This window comes from Camelina sativa, chromosome 16 (genome assembly GCF_000633955.1).
Source record: "Camelina sativa cultivar DH55 chromosome 16, Cs, whole genome shotgun sequence".
Lineage (NCBI taxonomy): Eukaryota > Viridiplantae > Streptophyta > Magnoliopsida > Brassicales > Brassicaceae > Camelina > Camelina sativa.
In genome coordinates, this window is record NC_025700.1 from 18,117,801 (window position 1) to 18,132,489 (window position 14,689).

The 14,689-nt window shown below is 33.6% G+C and overlaps 4 protein-coding genes and 1 long non-coding RNA gene across 6 annotated transcripts in view; all 5 read left to right on the plus strand.

Annotated features, from left to right (window-relative positions):
• LOC104751030 (sucrose transport protein SUC1) overlaps nt 1-194 on the plus strand; it is a gene marked incomplete in the record, with an annotated part of 3,598 nt that extends 3,404 nt beyond the window's left edge. The window contains 1 exon segment of the mRNA XM_010472902.1: nt 1-194.
• Nucleotides 1,504-2,925, plus strand: LOC104751031. Of its 2 annotated transcripts, none has more exons than XR_761744.2 (4): nt 1,504-1,555; nt 1,717-1,818; nt 2,094-2,184; nt 2,273-2,925. It is a non-coding gene; the product is annotated as an uncharacterized LOC104751031 (long non-coding RNA). The 2 variants fall into 2 exon arrangements; XR_761743.2 differs by having other exon boundaries at nt 1,717-1,938; nt 2,273-2,924.
• Nucleotides 4,781-7,167, plus strand: LOC104751032 (sucrose transport protein SUC5-like). Its single transcript, XM_010472903.2, has 3 exons — nt 4,781-6,143; nt 6,232-6,295; nt 6,752-7,167. The coding sequence occupies exons 1-3, from the start codon at nt 4,887-4,889 to the stop codon at nt 6,967-6,969; spliced, it is 1,539 nt and encodes a 512-aa protein (XP_010471205.1). The 5' UTR covers nt 4,781-4,886; the 3' UTR covers nt 6,970-7,167.
• LOC104751033 (probable magnesium transporter NIPA4) lies at nt 10,064-12,978 on the plus strand. Its single transcript, XM_010472904.2, has 9 exons — nt 10,064-10,568; nt 10,908-10,964; nt 11,068-11,158; nt 11,255-11,415; nt 11,534-11,661; nt 11,775-11,912; nt 12,008-12,100; nt 12,189-12,294; nt 12,517-12,978. The coding sequence occupies exons 1-9, from the start codon at nt 10,403-10,405 to the stop codon at nt 12,609-12,611; spliced, it is 1,035 nt and encodes a 344-aa protein (XP_010471206.1). The 5' UTR covers nt 10,064-10,402; the 3' UTR covers nt 12,612-12,978.
• LOC104751034 lies at nt 13,473-14,538 on the plus strand. Its single transcript, XM_010472905.2, has one exon. The coding sequence runs from the start codon at nt 13,790-13,792 to the stop codon at nt 14,330-14,332; it is 543 nt and encodes a 180-aa protein (XP_010471207.1). The 5' UTR covers nt 13,473-13,789; the 3' UTR covers nt 14,333-14,538.

Below are 14,689 nucleotides of genomic sequence, written 5' to 3' on the forward strand. Positions count from 1 at the left end.
TACTATGCTTTTTTTTTTTATGAAACTCATGATCAAATACAGTATTATTGTGCAAAACCCAAAAAATAAAAGAAAAGAGAATGGGATAAAGTGATAAAACTCTAATAAACCTTGGGTAATCTGTATTTCACCCTTCCTTTAGTTTTTTTACTTTGTTACTGATTTGAATTTGAAATAGAATTTGTTTTTCTTTTGTTTGGTCGTCAATAAGTGATGTATGTCACTACAGTTTTTTTTTTTTTTTACTGTTTTGCTTTCGCGCGTAAAAGAAGTATCCAACTAGTGAAAATACTTCCAGACAGAAAACAAAAACTGATATTAATTTGTGGCAATTATTTAATACATAGGGAAAAAGTTGAATATTTTTTTATAATCTAGAATGACTTAGGCAACTTACTTTATCCATGGTGAAAAAAACACAATAATTTAGTAATAGTATTAGTTAAATTAGTTAATTTGTTTTACAAAATATAAAACACTTATTAATATATGATTAGTATTTAAATTAATCAATTCGATTTATAGAATTGAAAACACTTATTAATCAATTTCTATTATGATTTATATTTTAGAAACACATTTTGTTATAATATAGTTATCTGTTTCTTACTTAGCATAGAATGACACGTTAACAACCTGATGATTTATCACTAGGCAATTATAACCCATGTTTTTTGAAAATCATACATATAATCATACATTATAGGTATATGATTATATGATTATATCATTTTAGAATATCATTAAGTTATATAATGTATTTTTTTCGTCAGCAACATGCTTTATGTGATAGTGATTAAAAAAAATTATATGTAAGAGTTTCCATAATTTTTCTTTAAAAATCCAATACTGTATTTGCCTAAAACGTAAGAAATGCTCATACACTGCTTAGATGATTGTGAGTAAGAGAACAGATCTCCATATCCATCTTACACAATTCGGACTCATTGGTCGCACGACTTCGTCAATTGGCCAAGGTTATTAGACCTGCTCCTCCATCGGTAAGCTTTTAGAAGAGTTTTAAGGGTTTTGTATACCCGATTATGTTCTAAAAGACGCTACGTGTCGTAATGGTGTTGGTGGAACTAAATAATACAAAGAGAAAAAAAAAAAAAATCGATTTCTTTTCCTCTCTCTCTTTCTCTCGCGATTGAATACCCGAAACGACGAAGGAATTTGGAATGAGAAGGCAGGGAAAAATTGAAAGAGAATCATCTCGATCCGGTGGCGGTGACGCTGAAGGAGAAGAGTAGAGAGGTTGAGAGGTAAAAGATAAGCTTTGGAGGATTGTTTATCAAACAGGTAAATTCAGATTTCAAATTCCTTTACCAAATTGAAGTTTTTGATTTGATTCATAGCAAAAACACTTTAAATTAAGGTTTTTCCATGCAAGTTCCGAGCTGATTCGATTAAATAGCAGTAGCATCTTTATTGAGGGTTCTTGATGTCGTTTGAGTCAATTAGTTTGGGAAAATTGAAATTTTGAATTGATTTCCAATGGTGTACTTATCGATGAGTCGTTGTTGTTCATGTTGCGTGGAATCTAGATACAACGGTTATTATCCTTTTGACTTCAATCTTTAAATTGTGCTAGTAATGAAGCATAGTTTTAGTCATTCGCTGAGTAAAACAAAATTCCTTGAAACGTTCATATAATTTGCAAAACAGACGAACTAATTTAGAGCTGCTTTTGGGCTTCCCCTGTTGGAACAATAGATTGTATTCCCTGAAGATCAGCTTTTGCAAAGACTGTTCACTCCATCACTTGCTCAGAAATATGAAGAACTATACCGTCAAAATGGCGTTAAGTTTGTCAAGGTAAGATATCAACCCACGTCAATGCCTTAGACTGAAGCCTTTGCTTTCCTGCGAACCTAAGAATTTCAAGAACACAGTGAGTAAACTTAGGCCATGAACAAATCTATTGGAGGAATTCAGGTATTGTTATCACAAAGCATCTGGATTTAGTTTCCAATATTAATCGGTTTTAAAGTTAAAACGTCACAAGAAACTACATCAGTATGTTCTTACAACCAAAAGTATGATGCATTACGACACCTTGATGTTATGTCTCTCCATGCTTGTTGCTTCAGCTGTTTACACAGCAAGATGCTCACTGAACATGTCCCCAGCTTGGACTGATACATTGCAGTTCAACACCGGCTACACAGAATCTGAGATTATGTAAGAAGAGATAAGACTTCGAAATATCATCATCTGTTTTGTTTTGTATCTTAACTGCAGAAACTTATGTTTGTTCTTTGTTCTATAGGGACTGCTCAAAGCTTCTTGCTTTTCTTCACTGGAGATGCGGTGAGAGCAGGCTACGTGCGTACAAGAAGTAGTCAAAGGCCGAGAATTGGAGGTGTAGCTTTGGTTTCAGTAGCGAAGTATTTCTTGGGCGCTGCTTCTGATCTGAAGAAGCCTGCTTTTTCTTATTGGGTTTAGACAAAGGTTTATCTTCAGCTTGTCAAAAGCTTGGTTCGATTAAAGTAGAGAAAAGGAGTGAAGAGGATGATGAAACTGCAAGCAAATCACTGAAGAAAAGGGAGATTCTTTATGATTTTGAGGTTAACATGATTGGAAATACTGCAGGGAAGAAGAGTATGATCGATGGTGAGCAACGTAATGAGACGCAATGAGAAGTTGTGCAGAGAAGTTAAGAAGGAAGAAGAACTTGATGAAAGATTGAAAAAGAGAAAGCTTGGAGTAAACGAGATAGAGCTGAAGCTTGAGTCACGAGTTGCTGAGACGGAGAAGACTTCGGCCATGATTGGAACGGAGACGCACATTGTCTAGTCTTTGATAGTTATGGTTTGTTTGTTTTAATTAAGTTTCGCTTTAATCTTTTTATTTGTAGTCTATTAGGAAACAAAACAGCAATGTCTCACACAGATAAATTCTGAAATGCAATAATTTCTCTTTAAAAAATAAGAGACTCAAAATTATATCCTACCAATGGAGGATATAATTTTAATTAGGAGATCAAAATTTATTATTTATAAAACAGTACACAATATATTCATAAAAAATTCAAACAGTAGATAAGAGTCTCAAAATTAAAACCCACCATTGAGCTTGCCCTTAAATATCAAGACACATCAAAACAACAAATGACAGTATTGTGCAAACGCTCAAAAACAAGACTGGCGCAACATAATTACGAAGGCCTTTGGGCCAGAAACTTTTTTTTGGATACATAAAAAGCAAAATCAATTTTCAACCGTTGGACAAGTTTGAAGACATTTCAAGTTGGACATGGATCAAAAACTCTTCTTAAAGATTAAGGGATAAAGAGCCCAGACCTTTGATAATTACTTTGGAAACGTAATTAATCACTCGTTTAAAAAGCAAATATTGTCCAGAAGAAAAAATAAATCTTGTCTTCTTGTTTATTTTTTATTTATGGTCAAATATCTTGTTTTGTTTTGTTCTTGTTTATTTTTTTATTTATAGTCAAATCAGTGCCGGCTTAACTAGGAGGGTGGGCAGTGCGACCGCTCCGGGTACATAGATTAAAGGGACATATACATGGCACTAAAAAAAAAATTGTAAGTTAAAAGAGCATTAAAAATGAAAATTTGTAAATTAAAGGGACAAAAAAAATATTTGTAAGCTAGAAAGGGCACAAAACAAATATATATATAAACCAAAAAAATCCAAAAAAAATTAATAAGTTTTTTAATAGATTAAGGGGCATTTTTTTTTTTTGCCCACGGCCATGTAATATGTTTAAGCCGGCACCAAGTCAAATATGGAGTTTTGTTTTGTTTTGGTAGAGTGGTCAAATTTCTTGTTTACTTTGTAAGTAACGGATTATATAAGCTCTCTGATTCGCTTACCAAATTCGTCTTTGGAGAGTCAAAACTTTTACTTTCTAACTGTATTTTTTATCCAAAAAATAATAATCTTTAAGAGATTAATATCCATTTTGTTTTCTTTTTCTTCCCCATACAAATAAAATGTCTAATCTTCCATCATAAAACCAAAGATTTAAACAGTTAATTATATGTAGATTTGCCTTTGTTGCCAAGAAGAACAAAAAAAGGAAGAAGATTTCATTGGAGAGTTTATTTTCAAAATCTTCATGTGGATAATATCCACAAGTTCAGCCATAGAATTTACTATGGCGTGATTCATTAACTTAAATCATATAAATCGATATCTTTTTGTAATCCGTTCATATATCTTTTACTTATCCACAGGTTGTTTTCATTCCCTTTAGTCAATGTACCACAAATGATTGAAACGTATTATCCAAAATTTGGCGATACCATAAACGATTGTATCACTTAAGTTGAACCTCTTCGGCCGTGAAAACTTACCGGCGGTGTTTACCCTCTTTAACAGTTACAACAATGATTAGTAGAATATTAGCTTTAACTGTTTTACCTTCACCACCACAAAACTCATCAAATACAACTATTACTGTGTGAAAACCAAATAGTAAAAGAGAAGAGTGTATAAAACTTGTGTGTGACTTAGTAACACTGACTGCTTTGGTAAACAAAGAAAAAAATCAATTAGAGAAAAGAAATATATCCCCTTTTTATAAAGTTGAATAACTTTTACTTAATATGTATTTTTTTATATAATATAATACCCTTATTAGTCTTATAAACAAACTAGTAGTCAACATAACAATAACACAGCAGATACACAAAACACAGAAGTTAACTGCCACGTGTCTTAATCTCCGCAAAACGATACTTTTCTTACAAGACTTTCGCCTATAAATACAACTCTAATCTCTCATATTATACATCACAAAACTAAAACTCTCACTCTTATAAAAAGATACAAAGACACAAAAAAAAAGGAATATAAATATTTCTTCTTTGCTCTAAAATTTGCGTTTTTTTGTCTGTACTTGTTTTTGTCTCATAATGGGAGGAGAGTACGAAGCAGTGAGAGCCGCCAACAGAGCGGCGGGGTTAGAGATACAGTTGTCCCTGGAAGATCCCAACCAACCATCTCCGCTGCGTAAAATCATCTCCGTCGCATCCATCGCCGCCGGTGTGCAGTTCGGGTGGGCCTTACAGCTCTCTCTTCTAACTCCTTACGTGCAACTCCTCGGGATCCCTCACAAATGGTCAGCTTACATGTGGCTCTGTGGTCCAATCTCCGGCATTCTTGTACAACCAATCGTCGGTTACCACAGTGACCGATGCGAGTCAAGATTTGGTCGTCGTCGTCCGTTCATCGCCGTCGGAGCCGTACTCGTAGCCATCTCCGTGTTCCTCATCGGGTTCTCGGCGGATCTTGGACATAGATTTGGAGACAAAATCGAGGAGAAGGTAAAGACCCGAGCCATTATCATCTTCACTGTCGGGTTTTGGATCCTTGACGTGGCGAACAACACTTTACAAGGACCATGCCGTGCTTTCTTAGCCGATCTAGCCGCCGGAGACGCTAAAAAAACGCGTCTCGCCAACGCGTGTTTCTCTTTTTTTATGGCCGTGGGTAACGTTATGGGTTACGCTGCTGGATCTTACCCTCACATCCACAAGATGTTTCCGTTCACGCTGACCAAAGCTTGCGATATCTACTGTGCGAATCTCAAGAGCTGTTTCTTCTTGTCCATCACTCTCCTCCTCATCGTCACCTTCGCGTCTCTAACGTACGTTAAAGAAAAGAAATGGACTAAGCCACCGGTAGACGACGGGAAAACGTCAGGTGTTTTTTTCTTTGGAGAAATCGTCGGAGCTCTCAAAGTCATGGAACGTCCCATGTGGATGCTACTAATCGTTACGTTTTTTAATTGGATCGCTTGGTTCCCTTTTATTTTGTACGATACCGATTGGATGGGTCGTGAAGTGTACGGTGGTAAATCAGATGGAAACGAAAAATCCAAGTCTCTTTACAACCAAGGAGTTCACGCTGGTGCTTTGGGATTGATGTTTAACTCAATACTTCTTGGTTTTGTCTCACTTGGTGTTGAAAAGATTGGTCGGAAATTGGGAGGAGCTAAACGGCTTTGGGGATTGGTCAATTTCATCCTCGCTATTGCTTTAGCCATGACGGTTCTCGTCACAAAAGCGGCCGAGCATCACCGGAAAATCGCCGGTCCTTTCGCCGGACCTAGCCCTGGTATCAAAGCTGGAGCGTTAAGTCTCTTTACCGTTCTTGGTATCCCATTAGCTGTAAGTGCACTTTTGTTTTTTTTGTCATTTTTATGGTTGTGTCTTTTATTTCAAAGTTTTTTTACAACTTTCAGTCTTATTATTACAGATTACATTTAGTGTCCCGTTTGCACTAGCGTCCATATTTTCCAACAGCTCCGGTGCTGGCCAAGGTAACTTTTTGTCAAATTTGAGATATATGTCTAATTAGACTGATTCTGATGATGTTGGACCAAAAATGGTTATCTTAGAGCATTTATTGACTTCAAACGTTTGAATTGAATAAATTAAATTGAGAGGATATTCTGTTTCCAGTTTTATGCATGTCTAATCAAAAAGTAAATATTTCCATTGTAACTTTATTCTTTCAAAATCTCTTTCTTCTTTTGTGAATAATATCTACAAGTTTATCCTTTGCATTTAATAAGTTGTGATTTATTAATTTAATTTTATTAATTGACATCTTTAATGTAATCCGTTGATTATCTTAGTTATACATGGGTTTCATGCATATGCAATATACCATAAATGTTTGAAACGAAAACAGCTTTATCTTGTACTGTAACTTTAGATATATATTTAAATATTAAATTAACCAAAAAAATGTTATTTATTTTATTTTATTACAGGACTTTCACTAGGAGTTTTGAATATAGCGATTGTGCTACCACAAATGATAATATCATTTGGAAGTGGACCTTTCGACGCCTTATTTGGTGGTGGAAACCTACCGGCATTCGTGGTTGGGGCAGTTGCGGCGGTGTTTAGTGGAGTACTAGCGTTAACTGTTATACCTTCACTACCTCCGGATGCACCTATGCAGTCAGGGGCTATGGGATTCCATTAGTTTACTGTTTATTTTGCCAAAAAAATGTCCATTAGCAAAACTGAAGAACCTAAAAAGAAAGAATGGATAGAGTGTGAAAATGTAATAAACCTTGAGTCGTGTATTTTTCATATTTCCTTTGTTTTTTTTAAAAAAATATTTTATTTTGTAACTGAACTTATTAAAAAAGAATCTGTTTTTGTTTTGTTTGACCATCAATAAATACTGTGTTTGACTTTAAAAATTATTATTTTGTGTAACTGTCAAGACAAGATCAGTCTAGACTCTAGAGAAACCAATCCCAAGAAAAAGAAGTCTGATCATAAATTAATGGCAATTTATATACCCTGAAAAAAGTTCAATAATTTTTTCTCATAGAAATTATATAATAGGCAAATACTGGTGAAAACTTTTAACATTAAGTAAATTTAGTCAAATTCCTTAACTTTTAATTACTATTTTTAGGAAACTTATTAATTACACCATTATAACTATTCTCGTGTCTTTGAATAATCTAATATACTAGATTTTAACCCGTAATACACCGTAAGGTAATTTTTTTAGTAATTAAAAATTGAAAATATTAAGTTGCATCTGTTTGTTAGACTTTTTGTTACGATTAGGATTTAAAATTATATAATTGTATTTTAATTTTAATTTTCGGATTTAACCGCGATATACCGTATGATAACTTGTTGTTTTACATAATCATAATTTAATCGATTTAATTAGATATGTCCAATATTTTAATATTGATAAAGTGTGTAATATTATGACAATAAACTTTTCAGTATTTACTTAATTCTTTTATCTAGATTTTAACCCGCTATACAGCGGGAGATTATGTTTTTTTTCCAGGTTTTCTATAACTAACAAAAAACTATTTTGGATAAAATTTAAAATTATATATTTTTTTTTAGTTTTGTATAATAACATCGAGATATTTGTTATTCTATTTGCTTTAAGTATATAAAAATTATAATTTTCATTTGGAATTTGCTTTAAGTATATAAAAATTATAATTTTTATTTGAAATTCTATTTGCTTTAAGTATAGAAAATTTATAAAAATTATAATTTTAATCAATTTGAAATCTATTATGTAGAATATTAGATTGTTTAATTTTTAAGAAAAAATGAGATATTTTAATTTTAAAGGAAGACAGAAAATGTATTTTAGAGATATTTTAGAAATACATTGTTAAATTTAAAGATTGTGTAAGTATAAACCAAAATTGATTTAGGAAATAGAAATCAATTTAGTAAAGATATTTTAGGAAAAGTAATTTATTTTTTCGATTTTTTTATATTATGAAGAGAATCGATTCTGATTTCCATAGTATTTTACTTATTATTTTTTTGTGCAATTTTTTGGGGATCAATTATGTAAATAAGTTTTTAAATAAATTAAATTTCAAGGGTATAACACAAAATGTACTTCAAAATTGTATATATACATTAAAAGTTAAAATTGATAAAAAAAAAAACATAACTTCTTTAATATTTGCTAGAAAAGAAAAACACGAACTTTTTTTTGTTGTCAGAAAAATACTCACACTATATTATTGTTGACGAAAAATACATGAACTATCTCGATTTTCCAATTTCCTACACCTATCGTTGTTACGATTGTCAACGACGTTAACATTATTGGAAACACTGTTAACCCCTTTTTTTTTCGAAATTTCTAATCATAACAAAAACTTGAAACTGAGAAAGCAAAGATTTGAATATAAGGTTAAGATATCTAAAGAGAAAGGTCTTGCTATGATTATAGCAATGATAAAAATAATACTTTTTCATAAGATTGTAGTTAGAAAGGTATTTACGATTGCGTTAACGTCATTAAAAATCGTCCCATGATAAGTGGAAAATTGAAAACTCAGGATAGTTCACGTAGTTTTTATCACCTATAACATAACTTGAAATTTCTATAAAAAAAAAGAAAAAATTCATATTTTTTTCTTGCAAATATTACATCAGTTATGTTTTTTTCATATTTTCCCATATATTAAAAATCTGTAATGGTAAACCTTTTAAATACTGTATTTTTGTAAACAACTAATCTACATTCTGACCTATTTGAAAACAGGAACCTTATTCTATGGACTATATATATTGCACTCTTGTCCTATACATTTGAGTCGGGCTAAGGGTTTTTTATTTTGTTTTGTTCACCTCTCTTTCTACAGATTAATGAATACTCTTAAGCCCAGCTCTTTTGTAACTCACCTTGGAAGTGTTAATATTAATCAACAATGGGGCGCACCGCGCACTTACCAAATTCTTCTTGCAATAGACTTAAAAGTATAGTCTGTTCATTGGTTCGTTGGATATTACAACTTACAAATACATACATCAACAATTATGCATACCCATATAATATATATCTATCTAATAAATGCGAGGAAATTATGATTATTGTATTTTTTTATACAATGTATCAATCATCGTTGTCGCATCTAGAAATCTGGAAATGTGTTTGAGGCTCTATAAGTACTCTTTATTTGTTGGGTTATGTTATTCTTGTTTTTTTAAAGATTAATTCTTATTATGATAGGAGGAGGTAGATGTTATCTACGAGTTGGCAGTGGACATTCATGATAAATCGCATTTGCAAGTATTTTAGAAGAAGAGGCTTCACTATTCTTTTGGTTCTATCATTTTTTAAGGTTTACTTAGTTACTTTTGCATTTAGGTTTAGGAGTCGTCCTCTTTCGATTTTGGTCTTGATATTATCTGTTTTACATTTCTAACTTTCTTTGTCTCCTTTCGATAAGGCTTAGCTTCCAGAGAATTTCCTTTTCTGCAAGTTTGGTTTTCGATAATTTCTTGTTGTTCGCGAAATTAGTTTCCTTTGTTTGAATAGTAAACTTTGGGGATATCTTTGTTTTTCGCCGGCATAAATTGTAATTCAGATGTATTTTTCAAGTTTTATAATATTATCAGATGAAAAAAAATATAAGCAAAACTAATATTTATTTTATAATTTAGATATATCTTTTAAATATAAGCTATTATAATATTATTATTTAGATTTATCTTTAAAGAATTAATATATATATATATAATATAAATAAATTAAATAATTATATTAAGTGAAAAAAGAAGGAGCATGGTGGTGGCGCCGGAAAGTGACCGTAGGGGTCAGTCATAAACTCTCTCACCGTTTCTTTTTTGGTCCTCAAATCTTCTTTTTCACCCTTCTTTAACGAGATCTTCTCCTTCCCTCAATCGCCGATTTCAAATCTCGTTTCTTTCCTGTACGCAAACCCTACTCTGATTTCGTCGTAGGGGTGGGAAGAAAGAAGTAGGAATTAGTAATTAGGGGAGAAGAGAAGAGAAGAGGCGATTTCTCTCTGCTGATTCGATCTGCCAACATCTGAAGTCCCGATCTGTCAGGATTTAGGGGTTTTCTCATCTGGGTTGATTATAAAAAAGGTTTCTTTTTTGGAATGGGGGAATCAGGTGGTGGAAGCTGGCGAGATTCTTATAAAGGGATGTCCTCTGATAACATCAAGGGTTTGGTTTTGGCCTTGTCTTCTAGTTTATTCATTGGAGCTAGTTTCATTGTTAAGAAGAAAGGTCTTAAGAAAGCTGCCTCCACTGGCACTAGGGCAGGTACATTATAAATCTAATGTGGTTTCGAGGGTTTTCAATTTTGGTGCTGTAATTGTGGATTTAGAGTGTGTTCAACTCACATAGCAGCTAATGTGGAATTGGGATCTCTAATTGTGATTGACCTTATCAGGATTCAGTTTTAGCTAAGTTATTCTGAGGTTGTATAACATATTGGAGATTTGTGTTTCTGTTGAACTTTTAAGGGAACTTAATAGCCACATTTGTCTCAAGACTTGTATTACCTTGTACTTGTAGTGATTACATTGTGGCGTGTAAATGTTGTTCCTTTAGGTTTGCTTTCTCATACAGGAGTATATGATAAAAATCTGATGCTTGTAGGTGTTGGTGGGTATTCTTATCTTTACGAGCCTCTTTGGTGGATCGGCATGACAACGAGTGAGTCTTATTTGCTTCCTTTGTGTTGGATTTTTCAATCTTCTTCTTAGTGGTTACTATATTGTTGGTTTATTTACCTCTCATTGGTTTCTGCTACTTTCAGTGTTACTTGGTGAAATTGCCAATTTTGCTGCTTATGCATTTGCGCCAGCTATTCTTGTTACTCCTCTAGGTGCTGTCAGTATCATTATCAGGCAAGAGAGTGACTCTTCTATCAGGTTTTCTATGTGCTGAGTAAATCTGTGATTTTTTTCTTTCTTTCTCATACACTTTTGTTATTTGGATCTCAGTGCTGTCTTAGCTCATATTATACTACGAGAGAAACTACACATCTTTGGAATTCTTGGCTGTGCTTTATGTGTTGTTGGTTCCACGACAATTGTCCTACATGCTCCTCAAGAACGTGAAATTGATTCTGTGCTTGAAGTTTGGAATCTTGCAACAGAACCAGGTGCGTTGCTTCATAAAACTTTGTTACTTGACTTTATGGGGAGATGGTAATTTTGAACCATCTCACGATTCTTTTTCTCCTTCCATTCAATTTTCTAACTTCGTCTAGTTTATTGCAGCATTCATGTTCTATGCGAGTCTGGTAATTGGGGCTGCTGTATTTCTCATTTTCCGTTTTGTGCCCCAATATGGGCAAACAAACGTAATGGTTTACATCGGTATCTGTTCGCTTGTGGGATCATTATCGGTATTTTTCTTTCTTCTTTTTTCAGTTTGTGATCCTAATGTATCCCTAAATGTATCCCTAAAAAGGAATCTTGATTCACTTTTCCAAAATGATATTGTCAAACATGTGAACAGGTAATGAGCGTTAAAGCACTTGGAATAGCACTAAAGCTGACATTTTCAGGAACAAATCAATTATTTTATCCTCAAACATGGATATTCACCTTGGTCGTACTTACCTGTGTGATTACCCAACTGAACTACTTAAACAAGGTAACTATTTACGATTTGTAGAATTCAACGTGGGTACTTAGTTGTCTACCTTTGTTACTAAAAGACTTACTATTTGTATTGCTTTTCACTTGCAGGCTCTTGATACATTCAATACAGCTATAGTATCTCCTATATACTACGTTATGTTCACATCTCTAACTATTTTGGCCAGTGTCATCATGTTTAAGGTAGCTTCTTCTCCCACAAAATGTATACATGATTGTATAAGTGTGTTTGCTTCAGTACATGATTCAAATCACCTGGTTTTGTGAACAGGACTGGGATCGACAAAATGGTACTCAAATTGTCACAGAAATGTGTGGATTTGTTACAATACTTTCAGGCACCTTTCTTCTCCACAGAACGAAGGACATGGTCGAGGGTGAGTTCCTTTATTTCATTTATGGCACTTCTTATGCATCTGTGCTCTTAGAGATGTATGTACACACTCCTAGCTAGAATTTGGTAAACATAGTCATTTGTGATTGACAAAAGGATTGATATCTGTTGTAATCATACATTCCTAACACCAAGTGTTTGTATCCCTCTGGCTCTGAAGATTCTGAGAGTTTGCAACTGACTTTTATTCACTATGTTACTGCAGGTTCATCGGTAATACTACCGTTGCGTATAAGCAAGCATACTGATGAAGAAGAAGGCATTCCACTTAGACGTCAAGAATCTCTCCGGGCACCTTAAAAAGCTTTTCACTATGCTTTCTGGTCCACTGCGATAACTGCAAACCAGAGCATCAACCTTTTATTTTCTTTTTTTTCCTTATCTCGACCTACGATGAGCATGGACCATGGTTCTGTCTAACAAATACAAATGGTTCAAGAAGATCGAGGAAGGAAAGAGGAGCAACGAAGACGAGATCATTATCATCTTCTCCAAATGTTGGTAAATATGCTGTGAGTTTATTAAGCACACGCCATTAGCACACATCCACGCGTAAACCCTGTTGTGACGTTAAAATTTTTTTAGAAACAGAAATGGGTTTTGCTTAAAATTGTTCTTACAAACATATAATGACTAAAAGGTTTTTCAATTCAAGATTTGCAATGTTCTTTTGTTTGTTGGTTTGTTTGACTGTCTATTTTTTCTTCGTTGGTTGGTTTAATTAGTCAAATCGTAGAAGAATTAGTGTTATGTTATCTGATGAGGTGGAGTTATAACATTGATGATAACAGATGGTGACAACCTTCTATGTTCATCTTTCCTCAAATCAATCAATCACCCCACCGGTAGATGAGATGTCAAAATTGAAACTGCGTTCTGTCACTCTCATCAACTCTTTTTTATACATTTCTCTTATCTTATAGCTAATCCAAATCCAATTTTGTTTAAAAGTATATAATTGCACAAAATCTCTAACTTGAAAGTTTCAACTTTCAGATAATAATAACTGCTGTTGTTCTCTGTTAAAAAACTGATCAAAGCTAATCTGATTTGCATTACAATTTACAAATAAAACTATAAATCACCTTTGACCTATAAAAAAAACTATAAAACACCTAAACAAGAAAAGTAAAGTTGACTTATTAAAAAATAAAACCACCTATAAATATCGTAAAAATAAGAACCCCAAAAGAGACAAATATTTTAATTTGTAACCATAATTAAAGATTTCTTTCGAATAAAACCAAAATCTTCTTCTGCAACTTCTAAATTCCTCAAGACAAAAAAAAAAAAAAAAAATTAAAAAGAGAACTTGTTGTAGCAGTTGAAGCAGAACAAAGAGAGAAAGAAAAAAAAAACAGAGTAAACGAATCCAACATCACCAAAGAAAAACACAAACTGTGTGTGTGTTTCTCTCTTTGGTCCTCACTTCTTTCTTCTTTTTAAATAATCTTTTAGTTTCTTGATCTTTAGAAGAAATGGCTCTGAGCAGTGTGTCTTCTGAAGAATTTAGCTTCCCATCTCTTGCTTCTTCTCACCATTCCGGTCTCGATTCACCTCCTCTATGGAAACACTCGCCGGTTAACTCCTCCCGCCGGAAAGATTACGACTTTGGTTTCCCGAGACTACTCATCGGAAAAGAAGGTGATTACAACCACGATCAGGCAAAGAGCTTCTCTTACGTTGAGATGAGAAGACGTTGGAGCGAGGACAACAGAGCAGAGGATAAAATGGATATGTTATGGGAAGATCTCAATGAAGATTTGCCTCCGAGAAGCCAGAGCCTGAGGATTGTATCCGGTGGGGATGGTGGAGGAGAGAAGAAAACTTCTTTCTTTTCCGATGAGAGCTCCGCCGTTGCCGTGGGGTGCGGGATGGGGATGAAGTTAACGAAGAGTACACCGAAGAAGAACAAGAAGAGGAAGAATCTGGACGTGTTGGTGTTGATGAGGGTTTTGAAGAAGCTTATTGTTTTGAGGAGTTCGTCTCATAGATCGTCGGTGAAAACTCATCCACGGTGATCATCGATCTCCACCGTGATGATTAATTGGTGGGGTTATATTGTAGACTTCGTAATTTATGGGGCTTTTGTGGAGAAAATTTGTAACTATCTGAAAAATGCTTTATTTGTAGTTTTGAGGGTGGTTTACAACAATTACTAAAATTTAGGGTCCTAAATTTTTAATAACACATTCTGGACTCTGTAGTCTTTTTTGGGTTACTCTCGTCTTGATTTATAATTTATTTGCCTGATGCGTGGGGTTTAATTTGAATATGTATGTTTTTATAAGGTGAAAAATGAAAGAGAGTCAAAATATTAGTGTGCAAATAGTAACGCTAGGAATCTTGTATATATTCAAAGAAACGAAGGTAAAAGT

Coding starts and splice junctions, on each gene's coding strand:
- LOC104751032 (XM_010472903.2), top strand. CDS start 4,887: ATGGGAGGAGAGTACGAAGCAGTGAGAGCCGCCAACAGAGCGGCGGGG. Junction 6,144..6,231: donor TTCTTGGTATCCCATTAGCT/GTAAGTGCACTT, acceptor TTATTATTACAG/ATTACATTTAGTGTCCCGTT. Junction 6,296..6,751: donor CAGCTCCGGTGCTGGCCAAG/GTAACTTTTTGT, acceptor ATTTTATTACAG/GACTTTCACTAGGAGTTTTG.
- LOC104751033 (XM_010472904.2), top strand. CDS start 10,403: ATGGGGGAATCAGGTGGTGGAAGCTGGCGAGATTCTTATAAAGGGATG. Junction 11,416..11,533: donor GAATCTTGCAACAGAACCAG/GTGCGTTGCTTC, acceptor AGTTTATTGCAG/CATTCATGTTCTATGCGAGT. Junction 11,662..11,774: donor CGCTTGTGGGATCATTATCG/GTATTTTTCTTT, acceptor ACATGTGAACAG/GTAATGAGCGTTAAAGCACT.
- LOC104751034 (XM_010472905.2), top strand. CDS start 13,790: ATGGCTCTGAGCAGTGTGTCTTCTGAAGAATTTAGCTTCCCATCTCTT.